Below are 26,923 nucleotides of genomic sequence, written 5' to 3' on the forward strand. Positions count from 1 at the left end.
CTTCTGAAGATCGCTGACCACTTCCTGGACAGCATCATTCCCTCCAGATCCCCGAACCCCGCTGAGACCCAGGACTAATACTGCCAGGCACTGCTGCCACTCCTTGGGTCAAGTCACCACCCAATTTCTATGGCCCCCAAACCCGGGAGACCTGCCTCCATCCCTGCGGGACCGACAGCCCCTCCCAGGTCCAGAATCCCCAGGTTCCAACCGGCACTCACTGCCGACACGACCGGCAAGCTCCGCCTCCTCCCCCGGAGCGGAAGTATCCGCCCCCTTCCTCTCCAGCCTTTCATTGGTGGGTCTGGGCGCCTCGGAGGTCATCTACCTAGCGGGCGGAAACGGTGAGCCTGTGTGTGGACCGCCTTGCTGCTCTTTTAATCCATCTGCTTCAGCCCTCTTAGTCCGGACGCCAGCGGCTGGCCAGCTGCGCTTCCCCAGACGGATCTTGCGGGGCGGAGCTGCAGGCCAGAAACTCGGAGGCTTGGCTTTCAGCCTGGCACTCAGTGTGACCTTGGGCAAGTCTTGCATGCCTAGCCTCATTTTCCCTTTCTGCATCGTGGGGTTGGGGTTGGGAAGTGAATTTAATGAGAGTGGAGCTGTGGTTTGAACCACAAGGTCGGCGGTTCAAATTCACCAGGTGCGCCTTGGAAACCCTGTAAAGGATCGCTGTGAGTAGGAACGGATTCGACGGCTCTTAACAACAACAATATATCCACGTGCTGAGGCTTTGCCTCTTTCGGGGCAAGCTGGGAATACGAGAGGGTCCTTAAAGCACTGTCCCGGCAGGGCTTGGCCATGAACCCTCCTGGAGGCAGGAGGCTGGAAGCGGCAGGGCCCCGGACTAGAAGGGCCCACAGACCCCGTGAACAGGTGCGCCTTCAACCCCACCCTCATAGAGGGAAGGCTTAAGGGCCTTGGAGCCCCAGCTCCTAGGAGAATGCTTGTGGGGTGGGGTCCAGATGGGTTATTCTGTGCCCAGAGCCCCATCCCCCTCTGCAGCAGGTGTCTCAGGGTGCAGGGTGAGCAGCAAGTCAGGATTACCAGGGACCAGGGACCACCTTTGGGTTCTTTCAGGACCGTGATGTGCAACTCTCCAAGGCTCTGTCTTACGCCTTGCGCCACGGTGCCTTGAAGCTGGGGCTCCCTTTGGGGGCAGGTAAGTAAACGTCCTGGAGATTGAGTGAGGGAGCTCTGTCGGCCTGTATGCGACTCTTCTCTCCCATGGTGCCCACCACTGCCCCCTGAGAAAGGCATGGCGGAACAATCTCCCTATGTGCAGAGAAGACTGAGGCTCTGAGATGGTGGTTCCCAGAGCTTCAGATCAGATCAGACAAACTGATCATGCCACCTTCAGCCAAGTGACCCAATAATCACATCCCAAGGCTGGGCGCTGGGTATATTGGGATAACTGATGTTTGAGTTCCCCTGTGGTCCGGGTCCACGTAAACTCAGTAAACTGAGGCCCAGGCAGGGGAGACTGTCTTCAAGCCCCAAAGATAAGGACAGATGAAGCCCAGGCCTCTGCTCTCCTTGTCACCTTGACCCAGGCTAGAGCATGGTCCATCCTTGAGCACCCTGCCTGCCCACAGATGGCTTCGTGCCCCTGCGTGCCCTCCTGCAGCTGCCTCAGTTCCACCATTTCTCAGCTGAAGATGTGCAGCGTGTAGTGAACACCAATGAGAAGCAGCGGTTCACCCTGCAGCCAGGTGACTCCAGCACTGGTCTCCTCATCCGAGCTAATCAGGGTCATTCCCTACAGGTGGGGGCCCTGGGGTCAGGTGGGAAAGCCAGGGGCGGCCCTGTCTGTGAGGGGGGAGGGGCTCACTGCTGTCTGTTCACCCCATCGGAGGTCCCTGAGTTGGAGCTGATACCTCTGGAGTCGCCGCAGGCCCTGCCCGCTGTGCTGGTCCATGGCACATTCTGGAAGCACTGGCCATCTATCCTGCTCAAGGGCCTGTCCTGCCAGGGAAGGACACACATCCACCTTGCCTCAGGACTGCCTGGGGACTCTGGTATCATCAGTGGTCAGTGTACCTCTCTAGCTGTTCCACCCACTCTGCCCTTCCAGAGCCCCCTCTTGTCTATGGCTACTCTGTGGCCATCCCATGTCCTACATCCACACTGTAGTGGGGACCCCAGCCTGCCGCATTTGTTGGCCACAGCCTTAGGTGCCGCAGGCCTCAGCTCTGGTTGTCTCTGCAGGCATGCGTCCCAACTGCGAAGTGGCCGTGGTCATCAACGGAGCCCTGGCCTTGGCAGGTGAGCCTGAACCCAACAGGGATGGTCCTGGGCCTTCAGGGAGGGCAGGAGTCACAGCCCTGACTCTCCTCACAGATGGAATCCCCTTTTTCCGCTCCACCAATGGGGTGATCCTGACTCCAGGGAATGCTGAAGGGGTTTTGCTCCCCAAGTACTTCAAAGAAGCCCTACAGCTCCACCCCATCCGTGAGGACGACCCCACTCCCAGTTTTGGGTGCCCATGCCCTTCCTTCTCTTCCCTAGCCCCCACCTTCAACCCCCAACTTCAATCTCCCTGTCTCTAACCAGCGTGTCTCCATCTCAGGAAAACCCCTCTCCTTGTTTGGTGATGAAGAGACAGAGTGTCAGCGAGGCCCCAAGCACAGCCCCAGAGGAAGAGGGATGGTCCAGCAATAAAATATTTATTTATAAAAAGAAACTCCAGTTTGAAAGAAAACAATGGGCCATCAGCCAAGACCAACACTTGGTCTTCCTTATGTGCACAGGGGCTTGTGTGTACACACAGGTCAGGGGTATGGCTGAAGGAGTACTTCTCCTTCCCAGTCTGGGTGGTGGCAGAGTCTGGCCCACTCAGGCCTCTGTCCCAGGGTGACAGCAGTGGAGGTGCCCAGCTCAGTGCATGGCAGAAAGGGTTCGGCAGTGAGTCCTGGCAGCTGTGGGCATAGCCTTTGCAGGTGTGGGCTGAGCTAGGCAGCAGAGTCAGCCCTAGAAGGCCTCGTGACCCCCTGTGAGCTGCAGGAACAGGTCCTCGTCTAGCTCCTCCCCTCGGGCCCGCTCCCGCGTCGACAGGAAGATATAGCCCCCAATGTACTCGTGCACGATGCGGCAACTGGCAGACACACAACTGAAGGCCACGTTGATGTGCTCATCAAACTCAATGGCCACCTGTGGGAGGGTCGAAGGAGGGTCAGGGGCTGGGGTGGGGTGCAGGTGCGGCCCCTCCCTGCCCTGGTGGGGTCAGGCCCCGCCTCATGCCACGCCCACCTGCCGGATGTCCCAGTTGACATTCCATTGGCGCATGTTGCTGAAGCGCCAAGTCTTGACCACGTCGCCCACGGCCAGGTCAATACGGATCAGCCGGTTGTTGGCAATGCCCAGGATCTCGTCTTTCCTACTGCCCTTGAATCTGGTCCCAGGGTGGGGGTGGGGTGAGAGTGAGCAAGAGCCCCACTTTGAGTGACCTTGGGCCCCACAGTATGGCACGGTGCCCACGAGCCAGCACAGTGGGGACAGGCCAAGCTGTGGTCCTTGCTTCACTCTGCTGCCCACCTGCCCTTTAACAATGCGCAAGTTATCTAGACTCTCTGGGCCTCAAGCTTCTAATCTGGAAAATGGGCAGAACTGAGATAATCATCAAGGCATTTAGCAACATCCGGCCAACTATGGTTGCTTTAAATATTAGCTCTTTGGGATTTTGGTATTTCTTATCATCCTCCCACCCTTCTCTTCATCTTGGGCGGAACAAAGGCGATCAGCAGAGGACCCTGCCTGTAACAGCTCCCCAGGGCAGCCCTGTCCCCTAGACAAGCAAACGAAGGCCCAGAAGAGTCCCTAGTTTGGCCCCACGCAGAGCTAGGTGTCCTGCTTTCCTGTCCTGAGATCTGTCACTTGGGCTTGTTATAAGGTGTGGGGGAGGGAGCCTGGGGGGCACACAGGGTGCCCCAGTGAGGTCCACTCTTGGGATGTGGACAGGCAGCAGCTCAGACACGGGGGTGGGGCAAGGGGTCGGGGCAGGGGGCATACTTGACCACAACGTAGGAGATGCCGAAGTCAGGTAGGGATTGCCAGGCCTGGATGAAGCGCAGCTGGGCCTCCGACAGTGAGAGCTGAGCTACATTCTGGTGGGCTTCCAGGATCCGTGGGGTGAGCTGTGGGACCACCCTGGTGAGGGGCTCTCATCCCCTCTCCTCACTCCCCTGAGACGCCCAGTCAGGAAGGGGCGCTCTTCTCACCACTCAGTAGGTGTGAGTGGAGCAGGCCCTGAGGTGGGCTTGGGCACCTGGACCCAACCCATCCAGAGGGTGGGGCCTGGCCTCCCCGGGGCTCAGTGAGTGAGTGACCACCCTGCATGACACAGGCACAGGTGGGAGAAGGCCACTTTCCCTGTGGACACCCTGGGCCAGGCAGCCAGGCACACGCTGCTGTCATTCCTACCTGCTTGGCCTTGAACTTGCGCTGGAAGCGGGGCGCGACAAGGCCATAGGGGTTGAGTCCCTCGGTGGAGGACTCAGGACCCTGGGAGTGGTTGCCCGAGCCCCCGCCACCTGAGCGCTGTAGGCTGAGGAAGGCCAAGATGGCCTGCACCTCGCTGCTGTAGCTACTGTCCGCCATGGTGCGGCCCTTGGAGGCCAGTCGGCAGCCGGCCATCCAGAGGGCATATTGCTGTTCCTGTTAAGGAGTGGACTAGTAGGCTCTGCGCAGACCAACCCCTGCCCCTACCTGTCCGTGAACCGCTCCCCCTAGTCCACACCTGCCCAGCCCCAGCCCTCACCTCTGCCCGGCTCTGGCCTGGTCCCGAGCCCCTACCCTGACTGACCCCGGGCTGGCCTCACTCACATCCTGGCACCGCAGGTAGATTTCACTCATGCCCTCGGGTGACGGTACCAGGAGTTTGATACAGAACTTCTGGCCGGAGACACTGACATCAGGGACCACCTCACAGCCTGGAGAGAGAGGAGGGGAGGATGGGAAGCCAGGGACTGACCTGCACAGCCACCCCAGGACACAGGACGTCACCCCCTGGGCCCCAGGAGGGAACTGAGGTTGGGTGAAAGCATTCAGCTGCCCCAATCTCCCCTCCCTGGCCCTTGCCCTGCGCTGCCCAACGTCCTCATTCACCCTTGAGGTTCAGTTGCTGAATGGGGTCCCCAGGGGCCTCGTCTTGGCTCTTGTAATAGGACAGGGTGGTCTCCTTGAATACCACCCAGTGCTGGCGATACCCCTTCAGGGTCAGCTTGCGAGGTCTGGGAACACAGAGGGGCAGTTTGTGAAAGGCCACTTCCTTTCCTTCCCCACTATAGACTGGCCCCTCTGTAGGCAGGGCAATCCCTCTGGCCCAAACTTACCGAAAAATTCGGAGGTGATCTTTAAGTTCCGGAATGGTGGTGAGGCTGTCCTGTGGGGAGCAGTGTCTGACTGAGACCTGGGCTCCTGTGTTGGATGCTGACTCCACCCCCAACCCAAGCCCCTCCTCACCAGGACATCATTGGACGCTGACCCCTCCAGCTTCACTTCCAGGTTGCTCAGGGCAGCATCTAGATCATCCAACCCCGGGTCTGGGCCCGCTGGGTCGCCCACCTCCCCGCTCTGCGACAGCTTGTTGATGTGGTACTGGATGAGGCACAGGGTCAGAGAGAGCTGAGTTGGCAATCCATCTGCCATTTTGGAGACCCGGCCCATTTGACCCTTCCTGCCCGGAAGGCCCACTGGGTACCTGAAGAGCTGCAAACAGCATCATCTCCTCCTCGGTACAATCAATCTCTTCCAGCAGCAGGTCCCACCGAGCCTGCTCATATAGCTGCGTCAGCCGTACAGGGTCTGTCTGTACAGTGGGGGCAGAGGCTCACTGCGTCAGATGCCGAGAACCCACCCAGCCAACCCACCCTCATCCTTGGCTTCCTTACTGTCTAGCTCAGTGTCTGCACATGGGAGCAGCCTCTACCCATCCTTGCAGTCAGCCAGCTCCCTACCGTCCAGGTAAACAGTGCCGTCTCGCCTCTAAACCTTTGCTGGATTGTTCAATGAACAAATGTTTCATGTGTGCCTCCTGTGTGTTCAGCTCACCAACTTATCAATCATAAAATGATTCAGGACCCCCTTCCAAGACTAAAACTCAATGAGAATACATGAGTAGACATGTGCTCTGATTGGTGACCACGTTCATCACCAATAAGGAGAAGTGAGGGAAAAACAGCAATGAAGCTGTGAGCTAAGCCCTACAACGTTCAATAGACTCCTGTGAACCTGGGTAGAGACCTGGTAGGCCAACAGTGTGGCAAGACCTGGGGATTCTTGGGCCCAGAGTCAGTGACACAGCCACAGAGGACTAGAGCAGAGAGTGAAGCATCCAGCTGATAAGAAGCGAGGGCATATGCACAAGAACACCCACACTTGCAGATAATACCCACTTGACCTGGTTTCAATGACTGGATGATTAGAACTCAACCAGAAGAAGAAAGAAGAGGATAAAAAGAGGTCATCTGATACAATTTGATGAACTTGACCTACACCTATGGATGCAGTAGCTCAAAAGGGGGAACAAATCTTTACAGCAAGGATTGTTCCCACCTCCTCCATACACAGGGTAGACAGGGATGGGCAACCTGGACACTGGCTACCCAAAATGGGGGAGAGGGGTTTACAAAGGCAAGAAGTGACTGGCTTACAAGCTTTCAAGAGGGAGCCTAGATCCAGAGGGCGCATAGGAAGGTAGAATCTCCACTGAGTAGTATTCAATCTGTCTGGGCGGGGCTGATGAAAGGAGATGGGGATAGGTCTCTTGTGGTGCAATAGTGAAAAATTGTTATCAGGACTGACTGTGAGGGTTGAAAATGTAAAGGCAGATGTTTTGTAGCAAAAGAAGGGGAGTGATTGACTTTGCAGTCCAGGAGTGGAGGTCCCTGGGAGGTCCCTGGGACCATCAAGGGAGAAGAGCGGAGTGAGGGACCCTATGCAGAAAAACAGTGATGCCAGAGATGGAGGCAGAGATGATCACGTGGTAGAGAGATGGAGCAGCTGGGGAGTCTAGACCCAGAGAGGGAGAGGGGCTGTGTGCTGATGACCGGGGGGTGGGGGCAGTCTTGCAGAGTATACTCTGTGGTTGGTTGATGATGCATGGAGGAGATTGTAACCATGACAATGAAATGATATACAATAGGATGAATGTAAAGCTAATGTTCTCCCATGTAAACTATCACATAATTCACAATAAAACATTTTTAAAAAATTATTCAGGAGCATGCTAGACTACTGTGTAATCTCGCTTGGACTCACATGTAATAAGCGCATATGTAGAAACCAAAGGTAAGCAATGGTTACCAGGGGCGAGGGAGAAGAAGAAAGGGGGATTCTTTGCTTAGGGGACACTGACCATTAATGGGAGATTGATTTGGAAAAGGGTAGCAAGCATGGTTACGCAACCTGAAGACTACAATCCATGTTACTGAACTTTACATGTAGAAATTGTTACCTGGTGGATGTTTTGTTATGGACATCTCTGCTACAATAAAAGCCATTGTTGAATTTTTACAAAAAGAGAAGAGAAGCTATAAGGAAACTTTCCCTCGTGGCAGCTTACTCAAGGAGGTGAGTGAGGCCATCGCAAATTTGGTAGTAATGAGAGAGCCTGGAATGGGGTACAGAAGGTTACTCTACAGGGAGCAGGCAGGGAAGGCTTTGTGGAGGAGATGGCATATAGGCATTCCCTGCAGGAGGACAATGGGTCCCTACTGGGAAGAGCCATAGGAAGAACATTCCAGAGAGATGTTACAGGAAGTATGAAGGCCCAAAGGGAGATTCCAGTTACATACAGATCAACAACATGCTTCCTCTGAAACCCAACCACAACGGCGAGTAAAGACATAAAAAATGTAAACCCAAAAGCACAAAGAAGAGAGGGAACAATCGCAGATGAGAGGTTTCAATCAAATTTGGAAGATGGAAAGCAAAATCATCGATGGAAACTCAGTTACAGGCCAGGGAGAACTTAGATCTCCTTTTTTTCCTAATTTTGTGCTAAAGACACTAGGGGGTTTGGAAGATCAGCAGAAAAACAGTCAAAAGAACAAACATTAGAACATGTGAGCACTCAGCTCTCATGGCAGAGTCCTGGATGAGGGTAAGTGTGGGCTGAGATACGGGGGACCGGCAGAAAGTCAGTAACAGCAACAGTTTCCCTCCTAATTCACTGCAGTTACGTGATGGGTCACTGGCACCCAGAAAAGACCTGAGATGCTGACCCAGTGGACATCAACACCTGGCACCCCCGGCACAGCTGGGTGATGGCATACACAGTGCTGAATACAGGCAAATGAAGAGAAATTTGGGTTCAGAAGGAAAAGACCCCAGTCCCTCTTGTCACTCAAAATATTGAGAGATTATTGGGATCTAGTTGGGAGATTAGGGGATTCATTTCTGAGAAAAAAGAGAATAACCCACAAGAAGTGGTATATCTACTCAGTCACCCTAAATGGCCCCCAAATATCAAGCCTTATTCATACAATTTGGATATGTCATCAAGAGGAACCAGTCCCAGGAGAAGGACGTCATGCTCAGTAAAGCAGATTTGTTGTTGTTAGGTGCCTTCAAGTTGACACCAACTCATAGCAATCCTATACACAGCAACACTGCCCAGGCCTGGGCCAACCTCACAATTACTACTATGCCTGAGCCCGACACCAACTCATAGCAATCCTATACACAACAACACTGCCCAGGCCTGGGCCAACCTCACAATTACTACTATGCCTGAGCCCATGGCTACTGCCACTGTGCCAATCCATCTCCTTGGGGGTCTTCCTCTTTTTCTCTGACCCTTCACTTTACCAAACATGATGTCCTTCTCCAGGGACTGGTCCCTCCTGACAATATGTCTGAAGTATGAGAAACAAAGTCTGGCCATCCTGGTTTCCTTCCAAGGAACACTTTGACTGTACTTCTGCCAACACAGATCGGTTTGTCCTTTTGGCAATCCATGGTACTTTCAATATTCTCCTCCAACACCATAACTCAAATGCATCAATTCTACGGTCTTCTTTATTCACGATCCAACTTTTATATGCATATGAGGTTACTGAAAATACCATGGTTTGGTTCATGTGCAATTTAGTCTTCAAACTGACATCTTTCCTCTTCAACACTTTAAAGAGGTCTTGTGTAGCAGATTTGCCTAATGCAATACATCATTTGATTTCTTGACTTCCATGAGTGTTGATGGTTGATCCAAGCAAAATGAAGTCTTTGACAACGTCAATCTTTTCTCTATTTACATGGATATTGTTTATTGGTCCAGTGGTGAGGGTTTTTGTTATCTTTACATTGAAATGCAACTCATAACTAAAGGTGTGGTCTTTGATCTTCATCAGTAAGTATTTTAAGTCCTCTTCACTTTCAGCAAGCAAGGTTGTATCATCTGCATATTGCAGGTTAATGAGTCTTCCTCCAATCCTGATGCCAGATTATAATCCAGCTTCTCGGATTATTTGCTCAGCACACAGACTGAATAAATATGGTGAAAGTATACAACCGTGGCACACTCCTTTCCTAATTTTAAACCATTCGGTGCTCCCTTCTTCTGTTCAAACCACTGTCTCTTGGTCACAGGTTCTTCATGAGCACAATTAAGTGTTCCAGAACACTTACTCTTCACAATGTTGCCCATAGCTTGTCATGATCCACACAATCGAAAGCCTTTGTGTAGTCAATAAAGCACAGGTAAACATCTTTCTGGTATTCTCTGCTTTCAGCCAAGATCCATCTGACATCAGAAATGGTATCATTTGTTCCATGTCCTCTTCTGAACCAGGCTTGAACCTCTGAAAGTTCTCTGTCAATAATACATGGCTACAGCCATGTTCGTATTATCTTTAGTAAAACTTTACTCACATAGGATATCAGTGATATTGTCCAATGATTTCTGCCTTCCACTGAGTCATCTCTCTTTGGAATGGGCCTAAATACAGATTTCTTCTATTCAGTTCAGCTGGTTGGCCAATAAGCATCTCTACGCTGGAGAACAAGTTTCAGAGTCTCTTCTGACAACCATTTTGGTCTTTTCCTTCTTTCTTGTCTTCAGATAGGCTATATACAAGGTCATATTTTGGTTCTCATGGACTTGTTTTAATTTTCTTCAACTTCAACCTGAACTTGCACATGAGCAATTGATGGTCTACTCCACAGTCTGCCCCTGGCCTTGTTTTGAGATTTTCCACCTTCTCTTTCCATCAATGTAGTGAATTTGAGTTTTGTGTTTTCCATCTGGTGAAGTCCATGTGTATAAGCCATCTTGTACGTTGCTTAAAAAAAGCATTTGCAATGAAGAAGTCAGTGGTCTTTCAAAATTCTATCATGCAATCTCAAGCAATGTTTCTATCACCAAGGCCACATTTTCCAACTACTGATCTTTGTTCCCAAGCTTTGCCTTCTAGTCGCCAGTAATTATCAGTACATTTTTATTGCATGTTTTATCAATTTAAGACTGAAGAAGTTGGTAGCATTCTTCAATTTCATCACCACAGGCTTTAGTGGTTGATGCATAAATTTAAATAACAGTGGTATTAACTGGTCTTCCGTAGGTGAATGGATATTATCCTATCACAGACAGCGTTATACTCCAAGACAGATCTTGATATGTTCTTTTTGATGATGAATGCAATGTTATTCCTCATCAATTGCTCATTCCTGGCATAGTAAACCATGCATCAGATTAAAAATGGCCAATACCAGTCCATTTCAGCTCACTAATGCCTGGGATGTTGATGTTTATGCATTACTTTTCATTTTTGGCAACTTCCAATTTTCCTAGAATCATACTTGGTACGTTCCATGTTCTGATTACTAATGGATGTTTACAGCTGTTTCTCTTCATTTTGAGTTGTGCCCCATCAGCAAATGAAGGTCCCAAGGGCCTTACTTCATTCACGTCATCACGGTCAACTCTACTTTGAGGAGGCAGCTCTTCCCCAGTTGCATTTCGAGTACCTTCCAACCTGAGGGGCTCAGCTCCTGGCACTACATCTGACAACATTCTGGTGCTTTTTATCGTGTTTCAATAGTCAATAATCTGGTGCTGACAGTGTTCCACTGCTATTCATAACGTTTTCAGTGACTAAATATTTGGAAGCAGTCTGTCTCTCCTTCTTCTTAGTCTGTCTTCGTCTGGAAGCTCATCTGACACCTGGCCATGTGGGTGACCCCGTTGGTCTTTAAAATACTCGTGGCATAGCTTCCAGAATCACAGCAACATGCAAGCCACCACAGTAGGACAAACTGACAGATGAGTGGTGGCAGTAAAGCAGACGGTTAGCCCAAAAGAGCAAGACCCTCGATATTTGACCTTTGAACTTCTGAGAGCCTTCTTCCTCTTCCAGGGATGCTGTGTAGAAACATTCAAAATGGTCCAGCGTTTGACATACCGCCGTAGGCTCTCCTACAATATAGCCTCTAACAAAACTAGGCTGTCCCGAACCCCTGGTAATAGAATTGTTTATCTCTATACCAAGAAGGTTGGTGAAGCACCCAAATCTGCATGCAGTGTGTGCCCAGGAGGACTTCAAGGGGTCCATGCTGTGAGATTTAAGTTCTCATGAGGTTGTCCAAGACAAAGAGACATGTCAGCAGGGCCTATGGTGGCTCCATGTGTGTTCAATGTGTCCGTGACAGGATCAAGCGTGCTTTCCTTTCCTTACTGAGGAGCAGAAAATCGTTGTGAAAGTGCTGAGGGCACAAGTACAGAGTCAGAAAGTTAATTAAAAAATAATGGAGCTTTGCTGACTAATAAAAAAGGTCAAATGTCCTGTTAAAAAAAAAGAGCAAGACCCTCCAAAAGCTGAATGGACACAATGACGACAACAATGCTCTGGGACAGCAACAATTGTGAGGGTGACACAGACCCAGGCAGTGTTTGATGCTATGAGTTGGAACTGACTCGATAGCACCTAACAACAACAATTCACACACTCAGGGTTTCCAATCACAATCTTAGGCCTCATTTTTAAATAGGAATGGACAGACAAGGTATACCTACATTTGAGGAAAGGTGTAGCAGGAACTACAGAGACCAAGACACACAGAAAGAAAAAGAGATTACAGAAAATAAAGACAACACAGGGAGAGGTAGAAAACGTCATATACTAACCAAATCTCTTGTAGAGATAAAAACACTATACTCATAAAAGAAGAACAGCATGTTATTTCACAAAGGAACGTAACTATAAAGCTATAGTAACTAAGATTGTAGCACTGGTAAAGATAGGCAAACTGATCAATAAAACTGAAGAGAGAGCAGAGACCCACAAAATATATGCTCGCCTAAAGGTGACACTACTGTCCATTGGGGGAAAGGGTGCTCTTTTAAATAAAAAGCACGGGGGCAACTGGATACCCATAAGAAAGAGAAATGTATCTGGACCCCTATCTGACACCACATACAAATACCAATTCACGATAGTTTACAGACCTAAATATTAAAGTGAAAACAAAAAAACCCCTTAGAGAAAAACATCTTTGTGACCTTAGAATACAAAAGATTTCTTAAAGAGGTCACAGAATGTACAAATCATACGAGATTATACACTGGATTATATTAAAATTAAAAACTCCTGTATATCAAATCATTAAGAGAATGAAAAAACGAAGGGCAGCAAGGCAAACTACATTCACAAAAGAAGTCTTACAAATCAATAAAAAAAGACAAGCGACTCAATACTAAAATTAGCAAAGGCTAATAGAAACAGTACCCAAAATGGATATCCAAATGGCTCATAACCATAGGAAAAATGGCTACTCATCAGGGAAATGTAAATTGAAACCACATTAAAAACAAACAAACAAACAAACATATCAGTGGTTGTCAGGTGTTAGTGTGGGAGGGGGACTTATTGCAAATGGACCAGAGAGCTTTCTGAGGCAATGGAAACATTCTAAAACTGGATTGTGGTAATGGTTCCACAGCAGTACAGTACTAAAATTAAATCAAGCACTTCTACTGGTGATTTTTATGATATATAAATTATATCACAATATATCACAATAAAGTTGTTAAGAAAAAAAACAAAAGCAATTTCTGGCAAGTTGGCGGACTAGGCAGACCCACTCCACAGACTCTCTACAACAAAGATACAAGAGACCAAATGAAACAGACAGATGACAATTTGGGAACCCTGAACTTGAGCAGAAATGTTAGCATAGTAGACTGAGTGCTTTCTGGGAGGAGAAGCTGAGCAGGGACAGAGAGAGAGGCAGACTGACTGCTGACCAGCCAGCCAGACACAATGCAACCATCTTGTGAGCAGATTTGGCAACAGAAGGGGGTCTGGCAGAGCAGATCTACACAGGTGACAGGAAAGGTGTGATTGCTTCTTTTTTCCCATGCTCCCTTGGTGACCATCCATCCATCCATCCCCTCATCCATCCCCAGCAAAGACTCTGCTCTCTGGGATTCAGAGGCACACGGTTGGGAGCCACGGCAGTGTGAGGTGGGGGTTGGCTGCTCCACTTCTGTGCACCACCTTGGTGCCTGGATTCAGGTGGACTCCACTCCAGACCTACAGAACCTGCAGAGCCACCAGACCAGCATTTAAGCCGTCACCCTGTGGGCTTAATAGACACTGAAACCAGCTTCATCAAGGGCCCCCACTTCCTGACTGAGGCCAATAAGGAACCCCACTGAGGGCCAGGAACTCTGAGGTCACACCCCTCCCACACCCCTGTCCCGAGCTCCTTGGCTTGCAGGAGCCCCCAAGAATTTTGTCTTCTTCAGGACCAACTGACGCACTGTTTTTGGTTTGTTTTCAAGTTTGGTTTTTTTGGTTTCATTATTTCTGTTTGTTTATTCTTTCTCCTCATTCAACTTCTCTTTCCATTCCCTTGAATTTTATCCTTTCTCTCTCAGCTTTTGCTCTTTCCTTCTGTTTATATCACCTCTACTTCTTTTTTCCTTCTTCATCCTTCTTTACTACTCTCTTTCTTTTCAGCTTCCCTCCCCCAGCGTTTCTAAGTATTTTCGTTTCTTCCTTTTATTTTCTCTCTTCTTTTTCTCATCTATAGCTCCATTTACCTATCCCTCTTTTGTCTTTATACTTATAATATTCTCTTTTTCTGGTTGCTGCCTGTTTTTATTTTTTATTTTTTCTCTTTATTGTTTTCTTCTTTTCATTGTTGTTTCCTTGTTTGTTTTTTCTGCTTTGTTTTCTTGTGTGTGTGTGCGGAGTTTTCTCTTTACCACCCAACAGAAGACAGCAACCGTGCCAATATAACCCAACCACAAATGTAGCTTCACCTACTGGACAAGAGCCGATACCAGCTCCTACAACAGCTGATCAATGACAGACAGCAGCCAACACCAGACAAACCCACCCTGAACTGAGGTGCACGAATGGCAAACAAGAATGATGCACACGCTTCCGTTTTCTAACTACACCCACCAGGAAACGGTTATCGAGAGCCTAAAAAAAAAAATCAACATACAATTAATTACCAATTAAATACAAATATGATAAACCCAAGGAGCTCTGATAACATAGTGGTTATGAATTGGGCTGTTAATCTTAAGGTCAGCAGTTCAAAACTACCAGCTGTTCTACAGGAGAAAAGATGAGGCTTTCTGAGCCCATAAAGATTTACAGGCTCAGAAACCCTATGCAGGGTCGCTATGAGTCGGAACCGACTCCATGGCACACCACCACCACAATGACAAACCCACAATGCTCTGGAGACAACAAACAATTTTAGCTCCTAGGAAGAAGAAACAAGAGAGAATGGTTCAAACAAATGACTAATATGAAGAACAAGAAAACGTTTCTAAGGAATAAAAGGTAATAGAACTAACTGAAAAAGAAACCAAAAGAATGATATTTAAAGTACCTTTAGAGGACTGACAGAAAGATCGAGGAAAGCTAGGAGAACACAGAAAAACCTTAGAAGAATTCAGGAAAACACTACAAGAACAAATAGACAAAATAAATGCAAATTCGGAAACAATACAAGACCTGCCATTAGAAAGGGAGAAGATTAATTCTAAGACTTCAGAAATGGACAAGACATTGGAAGGGCGAAAGAATAGATGCGGAGCAATGGAAGCCCAAATTAGTGAACTTGAAGAGAAATCTCTCAAAACTAGCATGTTAAAAGAATAATCAGAAAAAAATCGAAGCAATCCTAAGAGTTATGTAGGACACCATGAAGAGAAATAATTAAAGAATAATCAGAATTCCAAAGCAGAAGAAGACAATAAAAAGTACAGAGAAAACTGTTGAAGAGTTGTTGGAAGAAAACTTCCCTAACATCATGAAAGATGAGAAGGTAAGTATACAAGAAGCTGAGTGAACCTCAGACGGGATAGAGCCCAAGAGAAAATCACCAAGATATATAATCAAACTCTCCAAAACCAAAAACAAGGTAAGAATCCTATGAGCAGCTTGGGAAAAATGAAAAACACTGCCTACAAAAGAGAACCAATAAGACTAATCTCTTATTTCTCAGCATCAACCATGAAGGCAAGAAGGCAATGGGATGGCATATACAAAACTCTGAAAGAAAACAAATTGCCAATCAAGAATCATACGCTTAGCAAAGCTGTCCCTCAAATATGATGGCAATTAGGACATTTCCTGAAAAACAGAAAGAAATTTATAATGACCAGACCAACTTTATAAAAAATGCTAAAGGGTGTTCTTTGGACTGAGAACCAACAATAGCAGACCACAAAATGAGATGACCACATATGATAACACCATCCAAAACTCAATCCAGATATAGAAGTATTTAAAGTAAAACAAACCTACAGGTCTGAAAATAGGGAACCAGAGGTATAAATTTATAATGAAGTCATCTACAAAGCAAAAACAGGAAATAGTGTAGATGCAAAGCTTCCAAATGGTTAGAAAGTCAAGCAGATTTCAAGATAAAATAGACCTCAAATAGGGAAAAAAAATTCTAATAATACCATGTAATTTATCCTGAAAATTAATATGTTTATACATCAAAATTTAAAAAAAGAGGAAAACCTGAAGGATTTGGTCAACATGAACACAACAGAAATGAAAATGAGATTGGCTACTACAAGAACAAGCAAGCTGTTCACCAGGGTGCCATCCATGCAAGCAATCAAGTCCCTTCAGGACAAACCCCACTCCAAGACTGAAACTCAATGGGAACACATGAGCAGGCATGTAAGCTTGCTGGCGAGCACATTGGTCTACTGGTGAGTGGAAAAGGGAGAAAAGCAGCAATGAAGAAATGGGCTGAGTTCAACCATGCTCCATAGACTCCTGTTGACCTGGAGATGAGAGAGAGAAGAGGAAAGGCTTGTTGGTCCAAAGTGTGGTGAGACCTGCAGACTCCAGAGCCCATGGGCTAGAGCTGAGAGTGAAGCATCCAGTTGATATGAAATGAGGGGAGATGCACAAGAACACCCAAACTTGCAGATAGTACCCATTTGACCTAGCCTCGATGGCTTGATAATTAGAACTCAACTAGAGGAAGATTTAAAAAAAAAAAAAATTTTTTATAAAGGAAACAAGTGTAAATTGTTACAATTTGATGAACTTGACCTATACTCACGGATGTAACAGCTCAAAATACCAATTGAGAGGGAAAGAATCGTCACATCAAATATCAACCCTATCCCCTCTGTATACAGCGTAAATAGGAACGGGCAACTTAGACATTGGCTACCTGAAATGAGGGGATGATAGGGGCATGAAGTGACTGGCTTATAAATTTTCAAGAGGGAGTTTAGTTAAAATGTGAGTGGGAAGGTAGAGTCCCCACTGAATAGTTTTAATCTTGTCTAGACAGGTCTGGTGAAAAGAGATGAGGATAAGATTCTTATGATTCAATAGTGAGTAATTGTTATCATGACTAATCGCAATTGTCACAACTGTAAAGGTAGAAATTTTGTAACAAAAATGGGAGAGTAGTTAATCTTACAGTCCAGAAACAAGGACCCTCCCTAGGGCCATCAAGAGAGAAGAGCACAAACAGAGTGTGGAACCCTATCCAGAGAAGCAGTGACACCAGAGATGGAGGCAGAGATGGGGGCATGGAGAGAGGGAGTAGCTCAGGACTCTGGACTCATGGAAAGAGAGGGACTGGGTGCTGGCGGCCAGGAGGCAGGCTTGTAGAATGTGTCCTTTGGCTGTTAAAATTATTATATATTCCTGACTGTTTTTGTGTACATCCCCCCGCCCATCCCCCCCAAAAAAAAGCAAAACAGGGAATGGAAGCAAATGCTGTTGAATGACGAGGTACAGAGGAGATTACAATCAATGCAATGAAACAATGGTATACAGCTGATGTTCTTCCATGTAAAATATCACTCAGTTCTCAATAAAAACTTAAAAAATAAAAAGAAATGAAAATGAAAGAAAAACCCACAAACAAAATGAACTCAGTGCAGAAAATTATGTGGAACAAAGAAACCAGGAACACCACACACACAAAACACAGCAAAATGACAGCAATCCATTCATACCTACTGATAATTACACTGAATGTAAATGGATTAAATGCACCAGTCAAGAGACAGAGAAGGCTGACTGGATAAGAAAACAGGATCCTTCAATATGCGATCTACAAGAGACACATCAAAAAGGTAGAGACAACCTAGTGTTCATCAACAGAAGACCAGTTAAACAAACTTCAGTACATACACACAACAGAATACCATGCACACTGAAGAATAATGATGAATCTGAGAAACACCTCACAACATGGATGAACCTTGAGGACATTATGCTGAGTGAAATTAGTCAATCACAAAAGGATAAGTAATGTATTTGACCAATGTTGTAAAAAGTTAAAAAAAAAAGGTTTTCTTAATAAAAGAGGTTATGGGGGGAGGGTGGAGCAGAAATTATTCATGGACTATTGGGTAGACACATGTTAACACAGATGACAAGGAAGCCAATATACAATAAGAGGGAAGTTAGCAAAGGAAAGATGAAGGTAGCGGGAGGTACAGGGAGGAATGCATGCATTAAAGTGAATAGAGGTAAATGCTGTTAACTGATGGTACATGGAGGGGATTGTAATCACTGTGATGAAGTAAAGTATATGATTTGCTGAATGTAAAACTGATGATCTGCTCTGTGAACCTTCACTCAGTCTGCAATGAAGTTTTCGTTTAATTAAAAAAAAAAAGGAAACAAATAAACGTGAGATTTATATTACATGGCCACTAGCAAAGTTATCTTGAAAAATACAGGAAATACTAAGTATTGGATAAGTTGTAGAATAAATGAAGATATGCCTATCAATAGTAGAATGGAAAGATGTGAGCTTGAGGACTAAGGTGCACCTGACCCCAGCCACGGTATTTTCAATAACCTCATATGCATGCGAAAGCTGGACAGTGAATAAGGAAGACTGTAGAAGAATTGATGCCTTTGAGTTATGGTGGTGGAGGAGAATATTGAAAGTACCACAGACTACTAGAAGAACCAACAGATCTGTGTTAGAAGAAGTACAGCCAGAATATTCCCTGGAAGCCAGGATGGCCAGACTTTGTCTCTCATAGCTCGGACATATTATCAGGAGGGACCAGTTCCTGGAGAAGGATACCATGCTTGGTAAAGTGGAGGGTTGGAGAGAAAGAGGGAGATGCCCCCAGTGAGATGATTGGCACAGTGCCAGTAGCAATAGGTTCAAGTGTAGCAACAACCGTGAAACTGGTACAGGACTAGGTGCTGTTTCGTTCAGCCATACAAAATGTCACTACGGGTCGGAAACGACTTGATGGCACCTAACAACAAGTACAATATGGATATAATGAAGGGAGTGTGGTGGACCTGTAGGGTAAACACTGTTTGAGCCCTCCAGGCACTCAGAGGGAGAAAGATGCGGCTTTCTGCTTCTACAAAGATTTCCAGCCTCGGAAACCCTAGACAAGGTCCCTATGAATCATGTCGACTCAATGACCCTTAACAACAACAACGTCGACGTAATGAAACGCTACATAGCTATAGAAATGGTTCCAATGTAGAATTCTTTACCTAGCAAATTGCCACAATACTTAGGGTAGAAGAATGAACTTTTCAGACATGCAGAATTGAAAAAAAAATTACGTTTCATGGACTTTTTTGGAGGAAGTGATTGAAATACGTCTTCATTCAAAATGAGGGAGCCATTCAAGAATGCGGAACACAAGTGATGCATAAATCAAGAAGGATCCAATATAGGGCCCTTGTGACAGATGACGAAGGGAAGTCCAGGGGCAGAAGTCATGCAGCGGGTCCGGAGTGTTACCATTTCATGTTCCCAAGAAGGAAAGGAATCTGATTCACCGCTTTGAAAGGAGTTGTATGGTTGGGTTACAACATTGGAGAAGCTGAGTTAAGGGACATCCTGCCTGGTCATGCTGAAGACCTACAGTGACAAGCCATAACCACACAGAACATTTAAATCGCCTCTTGGGGTCTATATTCTTCTAAATATAGACAATTAGTAGAAGAATGAGTAAATACAGTCTGCAGCTGTTGTTAAGTGTTGCCAAGTCAGTTCTGACTCACAGCGACCCTGTAGAGGGTTTCCAACGAGTGCCCGGTGGATTTGAAATCACCAACCTTGTGGTTAGAAGTCCAGTGCTTATCCTACAGCGCCATGCCAGCACTCCAATAAAAATATGGTGGTGGCTGTATGCTGTGGAGTCGGTTCTGACTCATAGAAACCCTGTATGGGGTTTCTGAGGCTATAAATCTTTACGGGAGCAGAAAGCCTCATCTTTCTTCCACGGAGCAGCTGGTAGTTTTGAACTGCTGACCTTGCAGTTCACAGCCCGATTCGTAACCACTATGCTACCAGAGCTCTGTGGTACTAGATAAAATCTGCAGCTTATCTAAGAATACAGTTCACATATGCTACCGTTTACAGTCACCGTCATTTTAAGTCACGTTTTCATTGAAATTTTAAGGTCCCCAAGTGGCACAGTTTGTGCACAACTGCGAACCTCGAGATTGGCACCCACCCAGTGTGTCACAGAAGAACAGACCTTCCGATCTGCTTCCGTTGAGTGACAGGCAAGAAAACTGTATGAAAGAGTTCTACTCTGTAACACACGGGGTTCCCACAAGTTGGAATTGATGAGACACCAACAGACAGCAACTTTACCAGATGGACGCAAGACAATGGATGTGTGGTGGGGAGGGAGGTGTGTAACACAGCTCACTTTCATCATTCATACAAAGTCAATAGTACTATGTGGAATGGAAAAATAAAACAATAGAATTGTGAGCATATCATATTGAAGAAAGCGCTAGAAGAAACAGCTGAGAAACAGAAACCCATTCTGGATTCTGAGAAACTCCTAAAGACTAGCACAGGAGGACAAGGTCCCTGGGTGGTGAAGAAGATTTGTCATTTCACTGCTAAAGACTTGGTGACTCGAACCTACCCAGAGGTGCTTCAGAAGAAAGTCCTGGCTGTCTGCTTCTGCCTTGAAAACTCTCTGGAGCGCAATACTAACACACATGGGATCCCCATGAACAGACGAAATAGCAACCAACAGAAATAGCTTTAGCATCAGCCAAGGCCCTAGCACGGCATCTGCAGAGTTAGTTAATAAACTTGAGGTCTGGACAACCAATGGACAGACACACAGACCCTAGTAAGCCTCTACAACTCCCAGACCCGACCCCAGCTTACCTTGGGGTCCAGGTCAAAGAAGCTGTAGTACTTAAATCGCAACCAGAGCATGTCTCCCGCCTTGATGCCTTGCTGCATGAGGCACCGTGATGAATCCAGCCACCTGGGTACAGCAGGGGGGGTTCAGGGCCACGCTGAGCATGTGTGTGTGTGTGTATGTGTCGGGGGGGGGGCAGACATGCATATAGGAAAGGTCTGTGAGTTGGGACATGGGCGAGTGGGCCTTGGGTGGGGCCACAGACATGGGGGACATGGCACCTGCTGTGGAGCTGGGTCTTGTCCAGCAGGGAGCTGGGCCGTGGCAAGCGCTGCAGCAGGAGTGGGTCTGGTGGTGGCTGGGGTCGGCTGAGCATGTGGTAGCAGGCTTCCGTCTGCTCACTGTCTGAGAAGTGGGCTGGCATCCCCCGGAAGAGTGTGGGTGCCACACCTGGAGGGCAGGGCAGGTCAGCTATGCCCGCTCTGGGCTCCTGGCCTGCCCCACCGCCCGGCCCCGGCTCTGCCTGTACTCACCCCCCGCCAGGACAACTTTGGACATGTCGTACACCTCTTCCTCTGGTTCCTTCTCTCTCTTCTTCTTCTCCTTCTTCTCTGGAGCCCGAAGCAGAGACAGCTCCTCAGGGTGTCGGATACCTGAAGGGAGCTGGGGCCTCAGAGGGACCAGGGTCCTTCCTTGGGACCCCCATCCCTCCCATGGGCACCCTGGGGGCAGGCTAGGGTCCTGTAGGCAGGAGGGGGACCAGCAGAGGACAAGGTGACAACAACTTGCCCGGGGCTCCTCCAACATTGTAACCCAATCGTAAGCCTGCTTTCAAAACAGTGAGCTACATTAGAGTATCTCTCAGCGTGACTTCCTTTCCTTCCTGGGAACATGAAGTGGTAACACTCTAGACCTGCTGCTACATGATTGCGGTCCTTGGCCTCCCCTTCACCATCTGGGGAGTGGGGGTGACCTGTCCACTCACTGAGGAGGCGGCAGATGGCGGCCACAGCCTGGAAGAGGGGCTGGGAGAAGCTGGCCCGCAGACGCAAGGCACGGCGGTTGGGCAGTCTCAGAATGACCGGCCGGTGTTGGGGCCCGAAGAAGAGGCGGGCGTCAGCCAGGATCCCATACTTGTCCAATGTCCAATGGGTCTGCAGCAGCCATTGTCTTTTCTGCTCCCACCAAATGGCATGGTCGGACCAGTCTTGCTTACGCTCTGTAGGGACCACAAGAGGGCATGCGTGGGCATCAGCTGGGAAGGCCCTACCCAACCTTGTCATCCTGACACTCAAGACAGGCCACACCCAAGTCAAGGGCAGGGTCAAAGCCCAAGGTCATTCATGTCAGGACTGCTGACCACCCCCTGGCCCTCCTCCTAGGCTCAGATGCTACATCCCTTTCCCAGGGGCCCCCCACCCAAAATCCTCTACCTTAGATGTCTGGCCTCACACATCCCGGCTCCCTGCATCTCCCATCTCCCATAATGTTGGTCTCTCACATGTACTCCCAGGATTCCTGGGGCAGGCTCTGTGTTTATCTTGTTCCTGCCCCCTCCTCAGGGCCTGGGCTTGTGCCAGGCACAGAGAGGGCACTGTGGGATTATCTCGGGGTTACTAGCTCTGTGTTAATTTAGTTAAGGCACTTAACTTCTCTGTACTTCGGTTTCTTGTTGGCCAGGTATGGATAATGATTTTTCTTACCCTATACGAAGCCGTGACGGTTTAGTGAGTTACTATGTAGCATAGTGGTTACGAATTGGGCTGTTAACCTCAAGGTCGGCAGTTCGAAACTACCAGCTGTTCCGCGGGAGAAAGATGGGGCTTTCTGCTCCCTTAAAGATCTGTAGCTGCGGAAACCCTGTGCAGGGTCACTATGAGTCGAACTAACTCTACAGTACTTAACAACAGCAATTAACCACACAGGCAGAATAATGTCTGCCACTTAGAAAATTCAGTGTTTGTGACATACTTAGGCGCCAACCAAAACCCATGCCACTGCCATCGATTGAAACCTAACTCATAGTGAACCTACTGGACAGAAAAGAACTACTTATCGGGACTGTAGGGTTTCTGAAGCTATACATCTTTGTGGGGGCAGACAGCCTCATCTCTCCCCCATAGAATAGCTGGTGGGTTTGAACTGCCAACCTTGTGATGAGTAGTCCAACATTTAAAACACACATTAAATTAAGAGTGTTTCATTTGTCACCCAGCTAGGAATGGCATGGCAGGCATTTTCTCTTTAGAAGCATGAACTGGAGAGAGGAACCCATAGACAAGATCGCCCACAGCTGTTTTCTTACAGTTTACAAAGCCAGCCCTCCCTTGCTCCTTGTTTTGAAAGTCCGTGGTGTCTCCACTTCCCATTCCTGTCTCATCCTTTCCAGTTTGGTTCCTATATTCCACCAGCTCCACCCCTCAACGCCACCAGCGTTGCTAAATGTGAGGGACGCTTCTTTATCTCATCTGACCTTCCTGGGCCTCCTGCCCCTCGCCTGTCCTGGGCTTTGTGAAGCCCACTTCCCCTTTTCTCTTTGTCCAGCTTTGACCTCTTTTGCTCCCCTCTCTTGACTTGACCCCTACATGTCCTTTCCCCATTCAATTGGGGACCCTCTTTCCCCTCACATAATACATTCAGCTGCTCCACCACCACCTAATCATCTGCCTCCAGTCCAGACCACTCCCTGAAATTGAGGCCAGAAACCCCCAGGCAAGTTGACTGGCTTCATTCATTAGAGAAGACTTTGCTTTCCAGGCCCTGGGCAGGCACTGGGGACATAAAGAAACATCCCTTATCCCTCATCATCTGGAACTAGACACTATGTCCCCAGCCCCTCCCCGTCTCAAGGCTAGGTGATGATGACTCAGCTGCCAGGGGTCCAAACCTTGTCTTCTGGGCTTCTAGCCACCACATTTCATTGATGTCAATACCAGCCCAGGGGTCACCCTCCCTCCGTCCTCCCCATGGCCTGACCCCAGTAGGCCCTTCCTCTTTGGCCTCGACCCTGCCTCTAGCTCACACCCATCAACTGTCCAGAAGAGAACCTCAGCATGAGGACTCCTGTTGGCACCCTTAGGAGCTACTCTTCACCTCTGGGCAAAGACCCCACCCACATCGTATGGTGGCCTTCAAGGCTCTCTGTGAGCTGTTCAGGGTATCATCCCAGACTTGTTTCTTGTCCATGCTCTGGTGGTTCTCACCTGCCCAGAGGCCCTAATTCAGAGTACCCCAACATCAGCACCCTGCCCCTCCCTGCCATGTCTACCACTTAGGGCTCATACTAAGAACTGTTTGTCTCTATCCCGGACTGGGCATGGCTTCTCTTCTGGCTCCAGACCCTCTGAGAATTTTTCCTACTCAGCCCCCAGCACCGATTGAGCCAGGTGGCTGAAGGGTGAATCCCAGCTGCCCACACACTCCTGGCAGCCAGGCTTGGCTGAGCAGCGGTGTGGCTCACGTAGGCATGGCTGGGAAGAAGGATCGTTGAGGACAATACTCCCATCACCCTTGGGGGCCCAGGCTATGGAGGGAGGAACAAGTATGTCTGTCTGACTCTGGCCCGAGTTACCCAGTAAGCAAGATATACAGGGGTACTCATGCCTTCTGAGTACAAAATGTCACTTGTCCCAAGCACACCAACAACGTCATGAAACCCGTCCAGGTGAAACTGCTCACCACAGATTAGCAAGGAAGCACAATTAAGCCAGTACAGATCGTGCTTACTGGTTAATGTGCCCCTGGTGACCCCACACTTGAGCCTCTTGAATGGTCTGGGTACCATGCCCTGGGACCAACCAGCTCTTCTGGTGAATTGCTGGGTCTTCATCCCCCTCTGCCGGGGATTTGGTCACGTCACACCTGCCTCAGCGACTCAGTCCAATGCCTAGTCTCCTCAGGGACGCTTTGCTCCCACTTCTGCTTTCACAGCCTCCTTGGGCCCCGCCTTCTGGAAGGCCCTGGTGCCCCAGCTTTGTGGCTGGGCTGGGGCCACCCTGCCTGCAGCTGACAGGCCTCCCACCCCACATGGACATGTGTGGATGGTCTGATGGGCTTCCCTTACCCAACCCCAGGTCGAGCTCTAGGCTTCCGGCTGGGCTGGCATGGGGCTATCTTATGGGCCGGCTGGCCTGCCTTCCGGCTCTGCATATCAGGAGAGCAGCCCCCACACCCACGGGGAGAGGCCTATGAGAAGCCCCCGTCACTGTCTGCGCCTCCATGCTGATACCACAGGCTGGTCTGCTGTAACTTCCTGTGGGGGCAGGGCTTTCCCACCCAGGCTAGGCCTTCACCCAGACCTGCTGCCTGGGGACAAAGTGTGGGAGCAGACCCCCCAGGAGCCCTCTCTGGCCTCCCACAGACCCCAGGCAAGGCCTCATTCCCTCCTCTAGGAAGTGAGCGAATGAGGGGTCCTCTCCTACTGGACTGAGCAGAACCAACCCGAGTGGGAGGAAGGCAGAGAAGACAGTAGGCAGGAGGGGAAGTTGGGGAAATGGCTTCTTTGGAACCAAGATTAAGCTGGTGCCTGAGTCACTGACACCATTATCGGGAGCTGCGCAGAAGGGTGGCCCGGAAGTGCCCAGGGATGCTGGCGCAGGGCACTTACTGATCTCCTCCACAATCTTCAGGAGTACCCCACCAACGTGCGACTCCCCTGTGACCCGGAGGGTGACCGACTCAGCCTCCGGAGCCTCCTCGCCCACAAACACCTGCAGCTCCCAGGACGAGTCGATGTAGTCCCCGGTCGCCGTCTTCATGCCCGCCATGGTGGCAGCTGCTTCTGCAGGGGCGGGTGGGAGGAACCACGGTGGGCCAGGGCTGGGGGCTGCTGAGGTGTTTTAAGCAGGAGCCTTCTACCCCCACCCCAAGTTCCTTAGACAGTAGGGGTACACCCACAGGCCACAGCAAGCCCTGGGGGTACCAAGTTGTTTAGACAAACCTCAGGCACACACCAGCACGATGGTTGCGCCCAAAGGACCCTCAAAGACATGTCCAACCCACTCCCATCTCATAGATGGGAAGACTGAGGACTGGTGAGAAAACTCACTTCGGGTGGTCCAGGCCAGCCTTACAGTAGCCACAACCACCCCACCCCCACCCCCATTAGCCTTCTGGGGCCAGAGCTCAGGGTGGTCCACAGTTCAGACCCCAATGGCCTCAGTCTGCAGAAGGCTCCAGGGTGTGGAACGTTCCAGCTGCCATGCGGAGAGGCTGTGGGCAGTGGGGTAGGAGGGTGAGGAGGGGGCCTCCGCTTACCTTACTTATACAGGCGCTGCTTGGCAGTGGGGGGGCTGTAGTTGGGAAGAAGGTGTAGATGAAGGTGCCTATTGGCCCCTAAGCGCTTCCGCCCCCCTCTGCTTTCTCTTTGGAGCTGCCTTCACTGGGCAGCCCTTCTTTATTCTGATCGCAGCTGCAGGGCTGGCTGGCCCCGCCCAGGGTGGGCAGGCCTAGGTGCAGGAAGCTGCGGGTGCAAGTTGCACTTGCCATCCAAGGAACACAGGAAGCAGGAGGTTGGGGCACGGAGAATTGGAGATAGGTAGGAAGGAGAAAAAAAAAAAAAAAAAGCGATGGTCCCAAGCCTCCCTCACCTGGAGCAAAGCCCGGTGTTCAGCTGCTCAGCGGTAGGTGCCTCATTTTCAATTTAAGGTTAGGGCCTTTGGGGATCCCTGGGTGTTAGAAGTTTTGGAGTTGGCTCTCATCACTGGAGGCCCTCAGAGCAGGCACTCAAGGTATAAGCACCTTCCTAGTTGTTCCTGCCCCCTGGTAAGGGTTTCTTTCTTGATAGCTGGCCAGGTGAACAGATGAGCAAACACTGGTCCCTAGCCATTTACAGGTCTCCCCAGCCTGCCCCCCGCCCCATGACTGTTCACTCCACTCCTGAGCCTAGCATTGTCTCCGTATGGAACGGTTTTCTCGGAGAAGTACGGGCCTCAGGTCACCTGCACTATACCACGTAGGTTCCGCGGAAGCGACAGGTGAGGCTGACTGGGCAGCCTGCTTGGGATTCCCAGGGGAAAAGCCGCTTGTGCAAAGGCAGACAGCAGCAGGAAATGTGCTGGGCTTGGGGCCTCCCCAGCCCAGAAAGCAGTGCTCTGGGAGAGATGGGGAAGTTGTACTGCCGCCCCCGTCTCCCTGGTACAGGAAGAGGGTTGTAGAAAATATAGTTTGTCACAATCACGGGAGCTGTGGGTGAAGGCATTGTTTTGCACTGAGTCTTAGGGACCATGAGCTACTGCTAAGAGGACCACGTGGCAGCAGACAGGACAGCTGGCCCTATGTCTCTACTGGGTCCTGTCTGGTTACTGACGCTGAGATCATGGGGGACCC

At 49.1% G+C, this 26,923-nt stretch overlaps 2 protein-coding genes across 5 annotated transcripts; one reads left to right on the forward strand and one right to left on the reverse strand.

The window, feature by feature from the left end:
- Window positions 1-798: 798 nt before the first annotated feature.
- Window positions 799-2,658, forward strand: TRPT1 (tRNA phosphotransferase 1). 4 transcript variants are annotated; one of them, XM_006860990.1, is made up of 7 exons: window positions 799-873; window positions 1,078-1,159; window positions 1,593-1,768; window positions 1,853-2,027; window positions 2,206-2,262; window positions 2,338-2,448; window positions 2,567-2,658. In XM_006860990.1, exons 1-7 carry the CDS (start codon window positions 799-801, stop codon window positions 2,656-2,658), a joined length of 768 nt encoding a protein of 255 aa, XP_006861052.1. The 4 variants fall into 4 exon arrangements, with proteins under 4 accessions (XP_006861052.1, XP_006861051.1, XP_006861053.1 ...); XM_006860989.1 differs by having other exon boundaries at window positions 1,593-1,762; window positions 2,320-2,448; XM_006860991.1 differs by having other exon boundaries at window positions 1,593-1,762.
- A 309-nt stretch (window positions 2,659-2,967) lies between these two features.
- Window positions 2,968-25,362, reverse strand: FERMT3 (fermitin family member 3). The gene is made up of 14 exons (XM_006860993.1): window positions 25,203-25,362; window positions 21,582-21,815; window positions 21,130-21,249; window positions 20,878-21,046; window positions 20,620-20,722; window positions 5,696-5,803; window positions 5,458-5,592; window positions 5,328-5,377; window positions 5,101-5,225; window positions 4,819-4,925; window positions 4,417-4,650; window positions 4,006-4,130; window positions 3,247-3,388; window positions 2,968-3,147 (listed from the first exon to the last, which is right to left on the reverse strand). The coding sequence occupies exons 1-14, from the start codon at window positions 25,360-25,362 to the stop codon at window positions 2,968-2,970; spliced, it is 1,992 nt and encodes a 663-aa protein (XP_006861055.1).
- Between the last annotated feature and the right edge of the window lie 1,561 nt (window positions 25,363-26,923).

The sequence above is a fragment of the Chrysochloris asiatica genome, unplaced genomic scaffold, assembly GCF_000296735.1.
Source record: "Chrysochloris asiatica unplaced genomic scaffold, ChrAsi1.0 scaffold00040, whole genome shotgun sequence".
Classification (NCBI taxonomy): Eukaryota; Metazoa; Chordata; class Mammalia; order Afrosoricida; family Chrysochloridae; genus Chrysochloris; species Chrysochloris asiatica.